The sequence below is a fragment of the Haemaphysalis longicornis genome, unplaced genomic scaffold (assembly GCF_048455015.1).
Source record: "Haemaphysalis longicornis isolate Haplotype H1 unplaced genomic scaffold, Haemaphysalis longicornis Haplotype H1 scaffold_1, whole genome shotgun sequence".
NCBI classification, from domain to species: domain Eukaryota; kingdom Metazoa; phylum Arthropoda; class Arachnida; order Ixodida; family Ixodidae; genus Haemaphysalis; species Haemaphysalis longicornis.
This window is the reverse complement of record NW_027526203.1, coordinates 148,474,245-148,491,506: the sequence shown is the minus strand read 5'-3', so window position 1 is coordinate 148,491,506 and position 17,262 is coordinate 148,474,245. Positions and strand designations below refer to the sequence as shown.

At 50.3% G+C, this 17,262-nt stretch overlaps 1 protein-coding gene across 2 annotated transcripts; it reads left to right on the top strand.

The window, feature by feature from the left end:
- Positions 1–564: 564 nt before the first annotated feature.
- LOC144166487 (uncharacterized) lies at positions 565–7,222 on the top strand. Of its 2 annotated transcripts, none has more exons than XM_077695998.1 (3): positions 565–1,092; positions 4,200–4,433; positions 6,718–7,222. In XM_077695998.1, exons 1-3 carry the CDS (start codon positions 766–768, stop codon positions 6,739–6,741), a joined length of 585 nt encoding a protein of 194 aa, XP_077552124.1. In that variant the 5' UTR covers positions 565–765; the 3' UTR covers positions 6,742–7,222. The 2 variants fall into 2 exon arrangements, with proteins under 2 accessions (XP_077552124.1, XP_077552131.1); XM_077696005.1 differs by having other exon boundaries at positions 576–1,092; positions 4,221–4,433; positions 6,718–7,219.
- Positions 7,223–17,262: the final 10,040 nt, after the last annotated feature.

Below are 17,262 nucleotides of genomic sequence, written 5' to 3'. Positions count from 1 at the left end.
ATCAGTGCCGGCTCTTTTATCATTTGGGGCTTCAGAAACGGGATACTGCCGCCGGGATGTTTGTTCTGCTCTTCTGCGCTTCATTGAAAATTCCAAAAGATTTACAACCTAATTCGTATCTTGTTCTGGATCCTCACCTGAGCCCTCCAAAAGCATCCATTTCTGATTTTTTTTTTATTCTCCTCCTCTCCCTCCTTCTTCTTCTTCCTCTTCTTATTTTTCTTTATTTAATTATTTATTTACTTATTTCCTTTTTTTTTGTTTCAATATTAACCAAATTCCAAACTCAATTCCTCCAACACAAGAAAAAGAAAAGCTTCCAAATTTTTATAATTTTCTTTGAATCATTCTAATTTTCTAATTTTCTTTGAATCTCATTCGAATTAACGACTGATGTTTGGCCGATCCCCTGATTGGGTATGCGCCAATATTCAAAGGAACAACAACAACAACAACAACAGCTCAAGGATCTTCAATTCGATACCCTAGGTGTGTATGTGCCATTCACAAAGGAACATCATCATCATCATCCCCATCATCAGCTCACGGGGTGAGGCGAGGGCCCGAGCCACCAGCTCACGCCATTACTCGCGTTCCTGACGCATATCGGCGAGCCAATGAGGACGCGACGCGTTTGAAACTCCGCTGCCTCCAATTGGCTGCGTTTCTTGATCGGGGAGCCAGTAGTGGCTTGCCACGGGATGGCAGAGGTGATGAGCGAACGCGCCCGACAGCGAGGAGGCAGTCGAGGAACAACTGCTCCCAATGGCGCTTCCAAGTTCACCCCACCGGAGCCCCAGGGGACCCGAGGCTGGTGGGAAGTTTGGAGTTTCCCGAAGGCGGCCAGCGGCTCCGCCATCCGACTCTGCCGTGGCCCCGATAGCCACGCTTCTTAGCTGGCAGCCGGCGTTCGTCTCCAGGGCGTCTGTCGCGCAGAAGCGTGGGCGAACTACGTTCCTGCTGGAACCCATCCGCGGACTGCAGGCACAGCGGGCACGTCGGCGCGCTTCCTCGCTGGGCTCGGCGACCACGCGGCCCCAACGGTCGTCTCTGCGCCGACACCCAGCGCATCACCGACACGACGTCGCCCACGTAAGCTAGCCATCATTTTGAGAATTGGCGTCTCTAGGCCTTTCACATTTGTATCGTAGCACTGTGTGCAATCCCCTTGTTTGTTAAAATTTTACTCGTTGGAGTTATTGGAGCACTTTCGATTTAAAAGCTGCACCTGTGGATACGGGGTACGCGACAGTAGAGGGCAGGCCTATGCCATAATCACGACCTATTCACTAGCGCCACTTTCAGTGCCATTACGCCGTCGCAGCTACAGGCCCAAGGAAGGTCTGGGACGCACTCGCTTGTTAGTGCCTTCTTTTGTTCCCGCCGCCGGGGTGGTCCGTCGTGTTCATGTGCAAATAAACGCTTTCTTTCGAATCTGTCCGATTCGCCTCGCCAGGCCACCTCAACGCCCCAGCCTTCACCCCCAGCCCTCACACTGCACTGTGTACCGAAACCTCGACAAAGGTGTCTTTTAGCTCACCGCATTTATCCGAAAAACGGCATCGAGGGTGAGAATCATCGAACCAACGACAACGGTCTTAGGAACAGCGGAATGTTTTTGGCTTCACCTTATTAACGGTGCCCTTTGGTGCCGGTTACCTGCAGTAGGTTTCGAGGCGGCGGTGGCGGCGTCCGATTAGTCCGTGTAACCGCGTGAGCGAACGAAGCAGCGACGGGAGAAAGACAACGGAGAGGAGCGGCTCGCGAAAGTGCGAAGGGGGAGGGCGGCACGACCGGCAATGGAGTCATCTCTCTCTCTGCCTCCCCCTCACACTTTCGCCACGCGTCGCCGCCAAGGAACGCGCTCCCTCTCGCACTTTCCCCAGCCGCTGTTCCAATCGCCACTAATCCGAACCCCTTGACATTTTCGCGGGAGGTTCAAACATTTGCGACAACATGCTCGATGCTCCGCCGTGCCTGGCTCATCCGAAACACGTGGCATTTGCGCGGGAGGTTTAAACTATTTTCTCTGCGGCTCAACATTCTCGCCGGTGGGGGCGACGTAGGGGCGGCTGGCCACTCTGACACGTGTGAGCGTGAGCGCCTGACGTGGAGCGCGGGTTCAGAGGCTTGCTGCTGTACGAGTCTCGTCTCTCTCGTGGGCGCCGAACAGGCGACGCGCTGCGAGATCTAAGAGTAGCGCGTCCCGCCATGCGTTCGCTGATCACGCGGTCACTTACTGAGACGCAGCAGATGTGCGCCGTGACCGAGAAGACTTCAGTTCGCGCGGGCACAAATTTCGCGTTGGGGGGCATAGTAACCATCATATCATTTTTTTTTTTGCACTTGGGATTATAGTTGCGCAAGTTGGTATACATATTTTCCGTTTGGTTGGCTTTCGTTTTAGTGGATGTGTCATGACATCTCATCAAGGGTTCCCCCATAATCAGCACGAGCACAAACACGTCCCATTTGTCGGTAACCGGAAGCTTCAGTTGATGTGGCTAGTTCTTCTAGCGGCGGTGCAAACATGGTCTTCATGGTGCAAACAGGGAAATTTCTACTTTGTTCATGCCTATGTGCACACGTTTATCCGCTGATTGATAACCCACCGTTATTAACTTCGGCATTGCATGAAGTGCCGTCCGGCGGCTGCAGCCACGGCTAGAGTGCCGTCCAACGGATCTTAAATTTTGAAGACTAAGCTCGCGCACGGCAGAGCGTCTGCCGTTGTGGTGCTGACGTTTCGTCTCAGCTTTTTGATACCTCGGTGGTGGATCTATACCAGCTTTTGGCTCCCTTTTTTCATCTTTTTATTATGGTAATTATAATCTTACTTATTATAATTTAATTATAATTTTTGTTTTAAGTCAGCCTACGGAGGAGGAGGAAAAGCTTAATTCAAACGCAACATTAAGCGTCGAGAATGTCCCGGGCCAGGTCCACCAACGCCAACTGGTTTGTGAGCTGGTCCAAGTCATGTGTGTTTTCATTGATTTGTTAGTGTTTGCTAGGTATAGGTTAAATTACGTAAGGAAGAGCGAAGTAGTGCCATACGTGGCATTTTCTTGCTAAACACCAGTGGATGTAGCTTGAGTGCAGTGGTTATAGTAACGTCGGATGGCACCATAGACCCAGCCTTGTCTTTAACTTTCAATTTTGAGTATTTCTGAATAAGACCACTGAAGCGCTGGCGATTTTGTTGATGGCCTAGCATTCTGTTCAATAATACTGGTTAATATTGCATAGTAGCATCTTAATTGGTCTTTGTCAACATTGATTTACGAGCTTACACAGGGTCTTACTTACATCGATAAATGGAACACTTTAAGATTTTTCCTGAGTGAACCGCTACACCGTTCACGCTCCAACTTCGCAGGAAGATCGCATTTTGTGGTCTATTTTGTATGACGCCGGGGACAACAGCGGCACCTACCTGTTTATTCGGAAAAAATATAGAAACTGTTTTCGTCAATGGAAGCCACCTGGGGTATGCAGCGCGAAACGTACGATGGAGATTCACGGTAGGAAGGAGCAAATGAGGTAGCATGACGATCAGAAAACTTATTTTTTCTGTGGTTTTTGATGGCCGCAATAGTTACAGAAGAGCTGTTCATAGTTTTCAATACCAGTCATCTGGTCGCCGGTTTTTCCAAGCTTTTAATGGCCACGTACCATGACAGTTTAAAGAAAAGTGTAATTTTGCGTTTGATGGTGCATTTGAAGGGTCATTGGGAGAAGACCTTGAGTGCTGTGATAGACAGCCAACCGAGGCTAATTATAGGTAACAGGTTTAATTAGCTGTAACCACACTCGTTAAGTCCAAATGCCAGAACTCTTTCGTACGTATCGGCGAAATATTTGGGGAACTGAAGCGGGAGGGGGCTACGGATCAATTATGCCATCTCTAGACTTGTTTGTTATCTAAAAAAATACTATAACCCCCTCCCTCGTACTCGGCAGCTTTATAGCCACTGTGGAAGGTTCTAAATCAACTGGAGCCCATCAGCCTGGCGTGCCCGATGTCGCAGGCATTGATTCTCAATTACGATTCGTAGAGGTCTCATTTGCAGTGTCCCACCTAGGGAATGTTTTCGGTGGACGAGCGGTCCCTTCCTCTCTGTTCTCCCTGCGCAGAAACCTCACAGGTCGGTCAAGATGCTTAACTGTGTTCCCCTCTTTTGGGACTGTGTCCGAAGACACTGTTGTATCGAACGCAGGAGCTGCGCTACGGACCTAGCGGTGTGGTTCCCCACGATTACCACACTGGTCCTCTATCACACCGCGTGCGCCTAGCCGAGACTTCAGTCAGGACGGTGGCACGCAGGGCGGGTCGCCTGGATCGAGTCCTCGGCGCCACCCCTTCCCCGAGCCGGGACCATCTGCACCTCTGCCCCACCACGGCAAGCAACCTGGCGGACAACAACAACAAGGTACAGACACCGATGCGTAGTAAAGGCGCACAGTCCCGTAGGGTGGGTGCTGTTTCAGCACGTGATGGAAGCAACACGCGTATATAGGAGACCACGGGCAGCCGTCCATGCATGAGAAGAGTGACACGCCTTCTATTACAGAGGGCATCAGGCACGAAAATGCACTTACACCGTGCTTATTTTGCAGCCAGTCCATTTAGGAGGCTTGATCGGGGGAATTTTGTTGATTGATTGATAGATTGATTATGAGATTTAACGCGCCGACACTACACAGGCGATGAGGCGCGCCATAGTGGATGGCTATGAATTAATTTTGAACACCAGGAAATCTTTACCGTGCGCCGAAATCTGGAACACAAGGGCGTCTTCGCTTTTTGCCTCCATCAGAAAAGCGGCCGCCGTGACCGGGAAACGAACCTGCGTACCTGGGCGCTTAATTCGGGGAACTTCGAGAATGCGAGTAATAGGAGAAAGCGTACAGGACACCCTGGAGATTTGGAAAGGACTTATTCTTGTTCATTGAGTCTGAGAAAGATCTAAAAATAACTCATGAATTGAATACTTACGTTAGGCACCCAAGCGGTGATACACGCTATGGCCTAAGGAGTAAAGTACAAAAAGGTGGATGCTTTTCCGGTAGCGTATCCCTCTTGGGGCGGCCGCCTGAACCACACTTGGGGAAACATAGAAGAACATGCCCCTTTTTTTTCCGCCTGCCCTGCGCAGCTGAGGAAGCCGTCCCAGGCGCCTTGCATGGTTTTGGTGGCAGATAAATTGTTAAATGGCAGCCGTAGCGCCCACCTGTCGGCCGCTTTCATGGCTCAGAAAACGGAGCAGTACTTAGCTGCCTCGGCGTTCGCAACTGGCTAATCCAATATGGCGTCGTTTTGTTTACATTTTGCCCCCCAAGAATGCCGGATTGGTCGCTGGGAGCGAGAGTAGCGCATGCGCAAAACGCTACTGGAAAAAGGTCCATTGCTCTTAAGAATTGATGCCGCTAGTCCGAATCAGAAGAAACAAAGGCATGCGATCAATACTGGCCGAGGTCCATTTGAGAACCCCTTCCAAGTGTGGAAGAGAAAGCTATATCTCGGTTACTAAAAATAGTGGTATACTACCCATGCATTAATGCATGGGTGTTATTAAAATAAGGAAACAACACATGGATGCAGCTGAAACTCGGGCCTTACTCAGCAACTTAAAATAAAATTTGTGTCAAATAAGAGAGGCTTGGAAGGTTTGTTTACAAATGAACACCATAGATTATGGAACAAACTCGAATCATAGACATCATATCGTTGAGGGACAGAAGTGGTGTTAGGCCATTCATATGAGGCAGAGGGCTCTGGGTTCAGGTGGCCCACTGGAGGAATAAAATGGCTACCGAAGGTCGTGATTCGAAGTTTCCGAAGACGCCGGCCCAAGCCACCGCCAAGGAACATGACCGGACGAGGGCAGTGTGGCCTCTACTTCCGTCCGATGCTGGAATTGATAGCGTGCTGCTAACACACTGACAACTATGTTTTAGTGCTGGCACATACGTGACTATTTCCCATTATACGCCACTGTAGCGCGAAATTGGAAAGTGGTACGATATTCCTTGGGTTTTCTTCGGTTAAAAAGCGTCTTTCGTGGCTGGAATGGACCTGAGTAATGTACCAAAGGCAAGTTCACTGAAACTAAAGAAAGTAGTTGTATTAAATATTTGAAATGAACAAACATACTTTGAGGATTGTCTATCGCAGGAAACATTTTCTTGGTGCGCAAGAAAACATCCTCAAGAATGGGTGCAAAAATTACAACGTTATGGCATGCCTGTCACAACGGCCTGCCTTTGCACCCTGGCTTTCTGGTGGTTATTGTTTGAAGGTATACACAGTCCTCCGCGCATGACCGGAATCGTGCACCTTAAACAGGAACAGTACAAGTCCGTCTGAGTAAACTTATGGGGGAGACCGCCTTCCTGCCTAGTGCGCAGTCCTATAGATCGCATGATTATTTTAAATGTATTTTGATTATCTATTTCATCCATTAATTTTCTCTTTACCACTCAGCAACGTGGCATAAATGTTCAATAAATATAGTTATGCAGTTGGGCTTTTATTTCCCTTTCGTTAGTTCATTTTTGTTTGTCCTTTCAAAGGGAGAGCGGTATCACACCAAACTCTGGCTGATACCCCCTCGGGGTGCAGTAGTGCCGTTCCCTCAGAGTTCATCGTCGCACGGAGTTTTGCGTACTAAGCAGTTGCTCGCGATCTCTCACCTTCCCCAACGCACCGTGCAGGATTCAGCAGGGGCTCGCGAGTGACACGTGGGCTCTGCGGGGAGACGCCGAGCGGCTCCCCGACCCCTCCGTGAGGGAGAGCCCGGTGTCCAACCAGCGGCCGAGCTCGGCCTGCCATGACCGGGCAGGGCATCACAGCTGCCACCCCCACCGACTTCAGTTTTATAAGCGGGATTCTTTCCCCGCCACCTTCTTAACTTTTTTATTATGCGTTATGAATGAATAAAGGCAATTGAAATGGAACGTCAGGACTCCTTACGTGTGTTATGGGCGGCAGCTTCATTGGCTGAGAAGGTGAGTCTGAATGGGTGGCACGTCGGTGGCACTGTGGGTGGCACGTATATGTTGCTGCCGCGTAGGAACTTGCGAATCGTCCGTGAGCTTCTGACGACTGGCCATTTCCAGATCAAAGCTTCCAGACTCAATGCCCTTTTGTATGGACTCTTGTCAGAATCGAGCAATCGAACGTATTATGGCTGAACTCATTTTATTTAGGACCTCGGTACCAAACCGGCTCTTCTGATATTGAACATTTTTCACGATATATACAGCAAAAAGACATTCATAATAACTCTGTTGCTATTGCTCAATACATGGCACAATAGCTCACCCCCCATCGGAGAATTCATCGCTTCAAAACCAGAAATGAACTGACTGGCGGAAGTGGTCAAACGTGCGCGACTCAAAACGAGCGAGTCGTTTAACATTAGTTAAAATTAAAATTTCAGGTTACAGGTCAGCTAAAATTAAAACAGAAAAAGAAGGGAAAAGCTGAACATGCACATTCGTGATTAACCTCTCAAGCAGATGAATGTCCCTTCAACAGTTATTGACCCAAAAGCTTTAATAGGTTTCTTGGTTTGGCGTAAATTTCTGGTTTAATTTTTTGATATCGACGGCTAAAAAATGAGTAGCTCTTTGATTATATACAGCAACACCTGGATATAACAAACCTCATTGCAATGAATTCCTGGATTTCAGTTTTCCCGCTTCGACTCCCGTTTTTGTCGCTCCAATCGCGATCTTTCCGCCTGCCTGACCAAGTTTGTGCCCCTATCGTCTCCGTGAGTACCTCTGGCGTCTCTGGATATCTTCGTTTGCCACCTACCACCGTCGGGCCCCCCTTCAGGACCATCGAACCTACCGACCACGCCGGGGCCGCCGCTAGGCCTACATTACAGGCCTAGTACGAGCGGCCGCCTCCCCGAGCTGCCGCTGCCGCACGCGCACGTGCACCTGCCATCTACCATGCCCCCTTCGCCATCCCGCAGCTGCGCTACGGCGCGTGACAGCACATCGGCACCGACGCAAGACCAAGACAACACACCATCGCCGGCGCAAGACCTTGTCAATGAAAACAGCGCAGACGGCCACATGGATTTCGACGACTCGAAAGGAAGAACTGCTCCGACACCTAACCCATGGCGTCAGGTCATAAACTCCCGCAGGAACAAGACCGTTGCTGAAAACCAGGTACGCCCCACAAACGCTACAACGACTGCCGTCCCCGCACGAAAAATACCGCCTCCTCGCTTTCCGCCAAACCACTTCATAACTGTCATCCGACCTCATGACGGCCTTCGTGTCGGAGACTGGCCTGCTCGTGACCTGGTATGCAGCCTCGTCGCGGCAAGCGAGATCCCCGGCCCCCTCTTCCGTGCGACTGTCACACTGCAAGTACAGCCAGCCCAAAACCACCTCGTAGCTGCCACCCCTGACCCAGATATCGCTGATCGACTCTCCCAACTCACCGCATTAACCCTCCGAAGCACTACCTATGCAGTATCTGCCTATATGAAGCCCCCTCCGGGCACTGCTCGTGGAGTGATTCACGGCATTCCCGAGGGCATCACGCAGGACCAACTCATTGAGCTCACCGCCGCTAACAGACCGTACTTGATCCACGCCCGCCTCATGGGTCGCACGAGATCAGCTCTACTGACCTTCAACGGACTCCGCATTCCGTACTATATTAAACTAGACTGTGAAATGGTGCGCTGCCGTCCATACCGCCGTGCCGCCCAGACTTGTCAATGTTGTGGTGAGATAGGGCACCGTCAAGACGTGTGCCCGCACCCCGACAAGCCACGCTGCCCGGCCTGTGGTATCGCCAACCCGTCACCGGACCACTCCTGTGCCCCTCGGTGTAAACTGTGTGATGGACCCCATGCCACTGCCAACAAAGAATGCCCCAAACGCTTTCTACCAGTTCCCCAAACACGGAGGTTCCGCCATCCTGCCCAGTCCCCATACCAACCAATCGGCCAGACCCCGCTGGCCTACCACGAGCAGGACTTTCCAGCCCTACAAGCCCAATCCTCGACTACCCACCCTGAAGACCGGAACGCCATCCAACCACAGGTGAGCTGGTCAGATGCTCTCCGCTCTACTCCCACTGCTCTAACTTCACCCTCCCTCCCCCCTCCCCCCCCCAAAACCCCAACCACCAATCCACCCTTCGTACTCCGCTGCTATTGCTGAACTTAAACAGCAGCAGCAACGTTTCCAGGCACAACTCGCCTCTCTAACTGCCAAAATTGACGCCCTATTAGCCTCCCCCCTCCCAGCCCCGCCGCCCCCACCAGCACCCCTTCCTGAGCAGATTCATGCACTCATTGACACGAAAATAGCGGAAGCCATAAAAGAACTGATAGCATCACAAACCGAGACTCTGGCCCCCATATGTAGTGGCATCCAGGCAATAACTGAACGACAAAACAAATTAGAGCAGACCATCCAAGGCATACAGAACTCCCTGGCTTCGACTCACCAACCCAAGAAACTCAAACATCACCCTTACCATGACTAATCCCCCGGATACCGACCTCGTCGTACTCCAGTGGAACTGCCGTTCTCTCAACAACAAGCGACACCAGCTAGACTTGTTTACCAAACAAGATCCTCCAGATGTCATTGCCCTGCAAGAGACCAACACTCCTACCCCCCGCCTACCGCATTATACCGCCTTCACGCAAGACCCCCAGCATCGCACCGCCACTTTCGTACATAACTCCCATCCGGCCCAATCACATTGTCTTAATCAAACCGTACCTCATACCTTTGTAGAGCTCATCTCCACAAGGCCGACTGGCTCCAGCATCTTCATCCTGAATATCTACAGTCCCCCATCTGATAACCTCCACAACATTGAGGCACTGATTTACGAAGCCGCATCCCTGTCCAAGGACGCCCCTTTACTTCTCCTCGGAGATTTCAACGCCCCACATTCTGCATGGGGCTACCATTTTGCCTCCAAGAAAGGCACGGCCCTCTTACGCGCCACCCAGAACCACCAGTTGATCCTCCAAAACGACCTCACCTTTCCAACCCGCACCGGCAACAGTGTCACTAGAGACACCACACCTGATTTATCATTCACTAAAAACATCTCCAGGATCCAATGGTCCCGACTCGACGAAACACTCGGCAGTGACCATCACCTCCTCTCCCTTCGCTTCCCAACCAAAAAGAAAACGACCCGGACGGGCACCGCACGCCTGACTAACTGGTCCGCCTTCCGTGAAGATCCAACCCCTCTCCCTGCAATAAGCCAAAATTTAAGTGACTGGACCCAGGCCCTCGAACACCGGGTTAAAAAGCACACCCAAGAAATCGCACTTACCGACAGCACTCCGGCAGTCGACCCCCACCTTATGCACATTTGGGACGCGCGTCGTAGTCTTACTAAACGCTGGAAACGGCAGAAGCATAACCGTAAACTTAAAAAGCGCATAGCCCTCCTAACCCAGCAAGCGCAAGCATATGCCGCCGATCTCCAGAGACAAAATTGGCACTCTTTCTGCAATCAGCTCCAAGGCACTCTCCACTCAAAGAAAACGTGGCATATCCTCCGTTCCCTTCTCGACAACACCAATACTAAGAGATACACAAACCATAGAATCCATCAACTAATCCGCAACAGCGCTCTCCCCACTCAAGAACTCCTCAAGTCGATCCGTGACCATCTTTTTGGCGACCCTACTACCTACCCACCCATCCCCGACACATGCTATACGGGCCTAGCTAACGAAGCACTAGACGCCCCCTTTACCTTCACTGAACTTCAAGCTGTCCTGGCCCGCCTCACCCGCAACACCACCCCAGGAAAGGACCATATTACCTACCGCACTCTCCGCAATCTCGACGAGGACACACTCCAAGATCTCCTCGAACTTTACAATTATCACTGGCAGGGGGGAACTCTACCTGAGCAGTGGCGACACTCGGACATCATACTAATCCCAAAACCCAACAAGCCACTGACGCCGACCACTCTTCGACCAATCTCCCTGACCTCATGCATCGGTAAACTCTTCGAACACCTAGTACATCAGCGCCTCACCGCATACCTGGAAGACCACAACCTCTACCCTTTCACAATGTTTGGGTTTCGGCAACACCTATCCACTCAAGACGTCCTCCTGCAGCTCAAGGAACAGGTGGTGGACCACCTGAGCCGCACCTCTCCCACAACAATCTTAACGCTCGACGTCAAGGGTGCATTTGACAACGTCACCCACGAAGCCATACTGGAAAACCTGAGTACCACGAACTGCGGCGTAAATACCTTTCGCTTTGTAAAAGCCTTCCTTGAGAAAAGAACAGCTACACTCCGACTCGGCCCTCTACTCTTGCCTACTTTCCACACCCCGGCAAAGGGAACACCACAAGGATCTGTTATTTCGCCTCTTCTCTTTAATATAGCTCTGCTTCACCTCCCTGACAAACTGCTAGCCATTCCCGGCCTACGCCACGCATTCTACGCTGATGATCTGACTCTCTGGACCACCCAAGGCTCTAGCGGTGCACAACAGGACATCCTTCAGCAAGCAGTCGACACCACTACTGCTTACCTTCAGCCCAGGGGATTGACCTGAGAGCCATCTAAGTCCGCCCTACTGGTCCTCCGCGCCCGCACAAGAGGCCGCCCGGCTGCGCCCACCCCTGACCCACAGGTCACCATAAGTGGCTCTTTTATCCCCCAAGTTACCACGCTCAGGATATTAGGCGTTCCCTTCCACTGGGATGGTTCAGGCTCTGCCCTACTCCCCCAACTGCACCGAACAGTCTCCCAGCTCATCCACCTTATACGCCGAATCCGGGGATCGGCATACGGTCTAAAAGAGCCAGACACTTGCCGTCTTGTCCAAGCCCTCATGGTCAGCCGTCTCACCTACGGAACCCCGTTTGTGAATCTCAGACCCCAAGAAACCACCAAGCTGGATGCCCTAATCCGCAAAACTTACAAAGCTGCCTTGGGCCTCCCTACATTTACCTCTACTGAGCGTCTACTCCAACTTGGGCTGCATAATACCCTCAGTGAAATTATGGAAGCCCAACGAACCTCACAGCTACAACGGTTGGCCCTTACTCCCACTGGCAGGAACGTGCTTCGCACCATTGGGCGGTCCACCCCGTCTGCAACTCACGAACTTCAACGCATCCCTCTTCACATTCGCCAGCGGCTTAGGGTCGCCCCAATCCCGAAACATATGCATCCGACGTTCAATAGGGGAAGGCGAGAAGCTCGTGTCAGAACACTCACAAGGCGGTATGAAACCGACGCCCAAACGCGCTACACGGATATCGCCCATACTCCCAACGGTTCACACACCACCCTCGTCACCCTGGACTCTACCGGCCATCTCGCCACTGCAGCCACCTACAAGCAGCTACCAGTTCCCACAGCAGAGGCACTCGCCGTCGCTCATGCGACTACCACCCACCAAAAACAGCCCTACCTAACCATCATCACCGATTCTCAGCAAGCATGCCGGTGGTATCAAGCTGGCCTGGCACCCCCTCAAGCTCTTCCCATCTTTCACTGTCTCCCCGAAGAAATAGAAATAACAATAGTTTGGACCCCTGGCCACTCTGGTCTTGCTGGGAATGAAGCGGCCCATGCCGCAGCCCGCGCTCTCCACAACCGGGAAACTCCCCTCTGCAAGGCTAGATACCACAGGACGTCCAGATTCCGCAAGAACCACCTTAACACCGCTGGACTCTACCTATAGCTCCATCCTTTCCCACTACACAAACAACAGAAGAAGGTACCCTCCTCCCCACCCATCCCTTACCCCACATGAAGCCTATGTCTATCGCCGCCTTCAGACGGAAACTTTCTATAATCACACGATTCTCTCACACATCTCCCCATCCCTCTTCCCCCATAACTGCCAAGCGTGTGACCTTCCTCTTACCACCTTCCACCTAGTCTTCTCCTGCCCGCAGCACCCAACCCCCCTTCACTCCCCCACCCTTGAGCAGTGGGAGTCCGCTCTGACCAGCTCGTCACCGGAGCAGCAGCTCGCCCTGGTGAACCGAGCTCTGGAATCGGCGCGGGCTCGCGGCCTCCTGGACATGGGAGGCTGACCACTTCCCCTTCCCTCTCCCCTAAAGCTCAAATAAACGTTTTTAATACCACCACCACCATTCCCCATTGAAGTGCATGAGTTCGCGACCTCTATGTAAGGAAGCAGTTCAATGATCAGCCTTGATGTAACGAAGTCGCTAACCACGCCAGGGGCACGCGGGGGACGCTTCGAGAAATGTTTCCGTAGCACAACTCCACTTAGCACCAACATGTTCCACGCTTTTTCGACCCATCACTTGCCTTCTCCCCCTCCCTCTCTAACTTCTGAGTACTTGCGACCCCTCAACTGGTTGTGCAGCTATAATTACGACACGTAGGTACGACATGCGGGGGGCAGACTTCCTTCGATGCCGCCATTAATAAGATAAGATAGTAAGACAGGTGCAGATTACAAACTTACAATTTACAATGTAGATTACAATGTACAAATTTAATTCAATTGAAGTTATTTTAAATTAAATGTAATTTTAGAAAACACGTAAGCATGCGCGCACCCCTCCTGAAACTTTCCGTATATACGGAATTATGGGAATGCGGAGTACATTCCTAGCATGACACAAAGCCACCACAAAACAAGAAAGATTTTTGAGAAGCAAATGAAAATGAAACAGTGCATGCCTATTGAAAAATTTGACACCTGTTTTAAGTCTGTATGATCACTGGAACCGCGAAATCATCGTCCGTATGAATTCCGTATATACGGATTATACGGAAATCATACGGAGCATCATTTCGCTTATTATTGAAGATAAAAACACGAAAACTGTGCGAAATGTTCATATTGTGCGAACTTCTATAATTCCCGTGTTTTTCGTAATAATATCTACATTCATTACGCTTGGGGACGTAACACTCTGTATAAACTCCGTATTCCCATAATTCCGTATATACGGAACTTTTCAGTGGGGAATATAGATCATTATCCGGCTTCGCTCTTTATTCTAGAACAAATTTATTTTCACAAACCAGATCATCAGAACATGTTGCTCAGCAATGCATCTGGCGGTATGCGCTGGCGGCATCGACAAGATTACACGACCGCACAGTGACAGCGAACATTGGGCCGTAAGTTACGATGCGGGTTGAAGCAAAGATATCGTTCGAAATTCTTTGCTCGCGTAATGACGCTGACAGCGCCTTTCCATATTCATGGCAAGGCGGCAGCCGTAAATTTCTTGTGTGGATATGTCGACTGCGGACGTAAACGTTGCGTTTGTGCAGAAGAAGCATAAATCGTTAAGCGCGCGGCAGGGTAGCGGACGACCAAGAAAGAGCGATTTTTGCGCTGCACCGCTTTAGCATCAGCCGAATCATGGCCGAATCAAATCAGGCTAGAGTGCATGTTGCAGTGTGCGATATTACTCTGGCTCATTTCTTGTGTGGTTCTTCCGAAATTGCTGTCGTACGATTTTATCTTATATCTCCTGGGTTATATCGATATTCTTCAGTTCGCCTTGATTATTCCAGACTAAACGTTCCCTGTTAGAGAATTAGCAGTGGTCACATATGTGGCGGTGTGCGATTACCCCGCCGCTCATTGCGGCCGCGCACCGTGATTTATATTCCGCGCGCGCTCCTCGTAATTGTGCGCATAGTTTGACATGTTCAAAGACTGATGTCGCGGCGAAGGGAAACAAGCCGCTGTGGAGAGCGAGCAAGGGGAGAACAATGCACAAAGCCACAACGACGAGAGGGGCACGAAAGAGGAAGAGAGCAAAGTGAAAGCTGAAGCCCTATTCTCGACTGCACAAATTCCTGGGAAATCTGGGAATTTGCCGGAAGTCTTTTCTGATTGGCTTTCAATTTTAGCCACGCGCTTCCGGTTGACAAAGCAGTTGTGTGTGCCTTCGTCATTTTGACGTTTTATGACGTTTACGGGCACCAGTTCTAAAGTTTGCCTTATTTCTCTTTACTGAAAGTGCATAATTCTTGGCCGGCAATGAAAAACTAGACTAAATGCACCGGACATGACAACACAGGCCTGTCTTTGCTATTCAACAACAATACTGCTTGTAATACACGCCCTCTCTGTGATTGGCTGAGAAGTCGTGACGTAATTTGAACAGTTGGCGGGAACGATCACGTCACACACTGGCAACTTCAGCCTGCGTAAAAGTGACGTAATGGTACGTTAACAGCTTGAAAATGGCAGCTGCTTTTGCCGTAAAATAGGGCAAAAAATTTCCCCCATCTTCAGCTCCACGAAATATCCACGAATTTGCAGCAGGCGCAGTTTCGCATGACGTGCCGTTTAAAGCATGTTTTCTAACGAAACAAATAACAGTTCGACTGTTTCCAAGTCAGCGATCACGGAGCATACAAACATGCAGTATTTTGCTTTTCCATTTGGCAATAAAATAAAAATTATGTTTGGCGTAACCGCAACATAAGGGGGCAGTACAAGCCTCTCCATGACAAAGAGAACCCAATGCATGGTATTTGTCCACGCTCCTCCTAGTAAGCTGCTGGGTCACATGATCGAACTCAAGAGAAAAATAACAAATAAAAGTGACTCTCTTGTTCATTACCATGCTGATTGAAGTCGAGCGTGACGAATGAGTGAATCGGCGACATCGGTGCGCTCCGCGGTTATCAGGCGTAGCGCTTCGCTGCTCTTATGTGTCATACAAGCGACGGTCATGGCCGTCTTTTTCTGTGATCACGTGACCATAAACTTGCAACTAGCAGCAGACGATAGCATGGCGGCGGTGGCGGCCGGGAAGGCGATAACGCAACAAAGCTTGCATTGAAGCAGAGAGCTTACCTGTGTTACTAAAAGCGATTGAAAGAAATAAACAGATACGGTAAAAAAGATTGTGTGATATTCTTTAGCTCGACATCCGCCTTTTGCTCGCTTTTGGATCAATGATACTCGATCGCCTTGTGGTGTTGACGCCAATTTTGACCTGCAGAAATGTGTTTCCCTTGCCAACCTCAGCTACCGTCTAAATTTTTATGATGCATGTCACGGGTTTTTTTATCTTTTATGAGCATTACATGTAGGCGAACGATTCGTCCCCCTCCCATATCTTGCGTTTCCTTGTGTATTTTATTTTAGTGTCAGTGCTCTGTTTATATTTCGGACCTCTGTTTTCCCTTACGTCGAGCTGGTGAACGTGCTCCCACGGTCGTCTCGTTGCTCGCCGTCCCATGTGCCATGTTTACGACCAACCGAGCGGTGCCAAGACATCCGGCAACTCAAGTGGTCTGGCTCCGGGGCGCGAGACGGACTGTGCCCAGGCAGTCGAGCGTTTGAGCATCAGTGGGTGTGCATATGTGGTGAGAGACCTGAGCGGATCGCGAGAAAACGTATGTGAGTGAAAAGAACAGCGCCGCCCAGGCGCATTTGTCAGTTTTGTACGAACCCAAGACAATAATTAAACAGTTTGTTTTTGCTTTCTCCTATAAATCGTACGGAAGCTATTATTTCACCGGATGTCTTCAAGCAAGAAAACGACCTGAGCGAAAGTTAATTCAAGGAAGTTAACATATATGACACCTTAGTTGAGATCTTTATGGGTGAAGCGTCAAATTACACTGCATGTCGTCAGAGCTATACATGCATCACATCACTGATTGCTTACGTTGTGCTTACGCAAAAAACATGGCGAATTTCCCGCGAGTTTGTGCAGTCGAGAATAGGGCACCTGGGGGCGCGGGGACATTATCATCCCTCGCAAATGATTTTTTCTGGGTCACAGTCGGTGCTCCTCTTTATCTTACTCCGTGGGTCGCACCATCGAGCCCATATACGTCACAGCATGGCCCAGACAATAGCCGGTGGTTGACAGGTGCAGATGGAGCAGACGACAGGGGAGTGAGTAAAGGTGGAGGAGGTGGCACAGGTGCACAAAACACGAGAGAAAAAAAAGACGTCTGCTAAAATGGTGTTTCTGGCTTCAGTAGGCATGGTGCCAGGGCCTCTCCTAAACTTTTCTATCCTCCATGGAGAAAATATTGGCTGCCTCAAAAAAATCAGGAGAGATAACAACCTCCTGAGCCCTCCGCTCTCCTTGTACAAGACGTGCGACTGTACAGTGCAGTTCACTGATTCCAGGTTTTGTTTTGGTAGGGATGTAGCATAAGCCGAAAGCCCTAGTTTATTTCTAACAGTCACATGAAAAGCAAACACCAAGCACCCTCCCTATCCATAAGCATGCAGCCAGAGTGAT

Bases quoted from the DNA above. Each gene is read 5' to 3' on its own strand.
- LOC144166487 (XM_077695998.1), top strand. From the start codon at position 766: ATGGCGCTTCCAAGTTCACCCCACCGGAGCCCCAGGGGACCCGAGGCT. The intron at 1,093-4,199 runs GTAAGCTAGCCA...CTGTGTCCGAAG, and splicing joins ACCGACACGACGTCGCCCAC to ACACTGTTGTATCGAACGCA. The intron at 4,434-6,717 runs GTACAGACACCG...CGCACCGTGCAG, and splicing joins TGGCGGACAACAACAACAAG to GATTCAGCAGGGGCTCGCGA.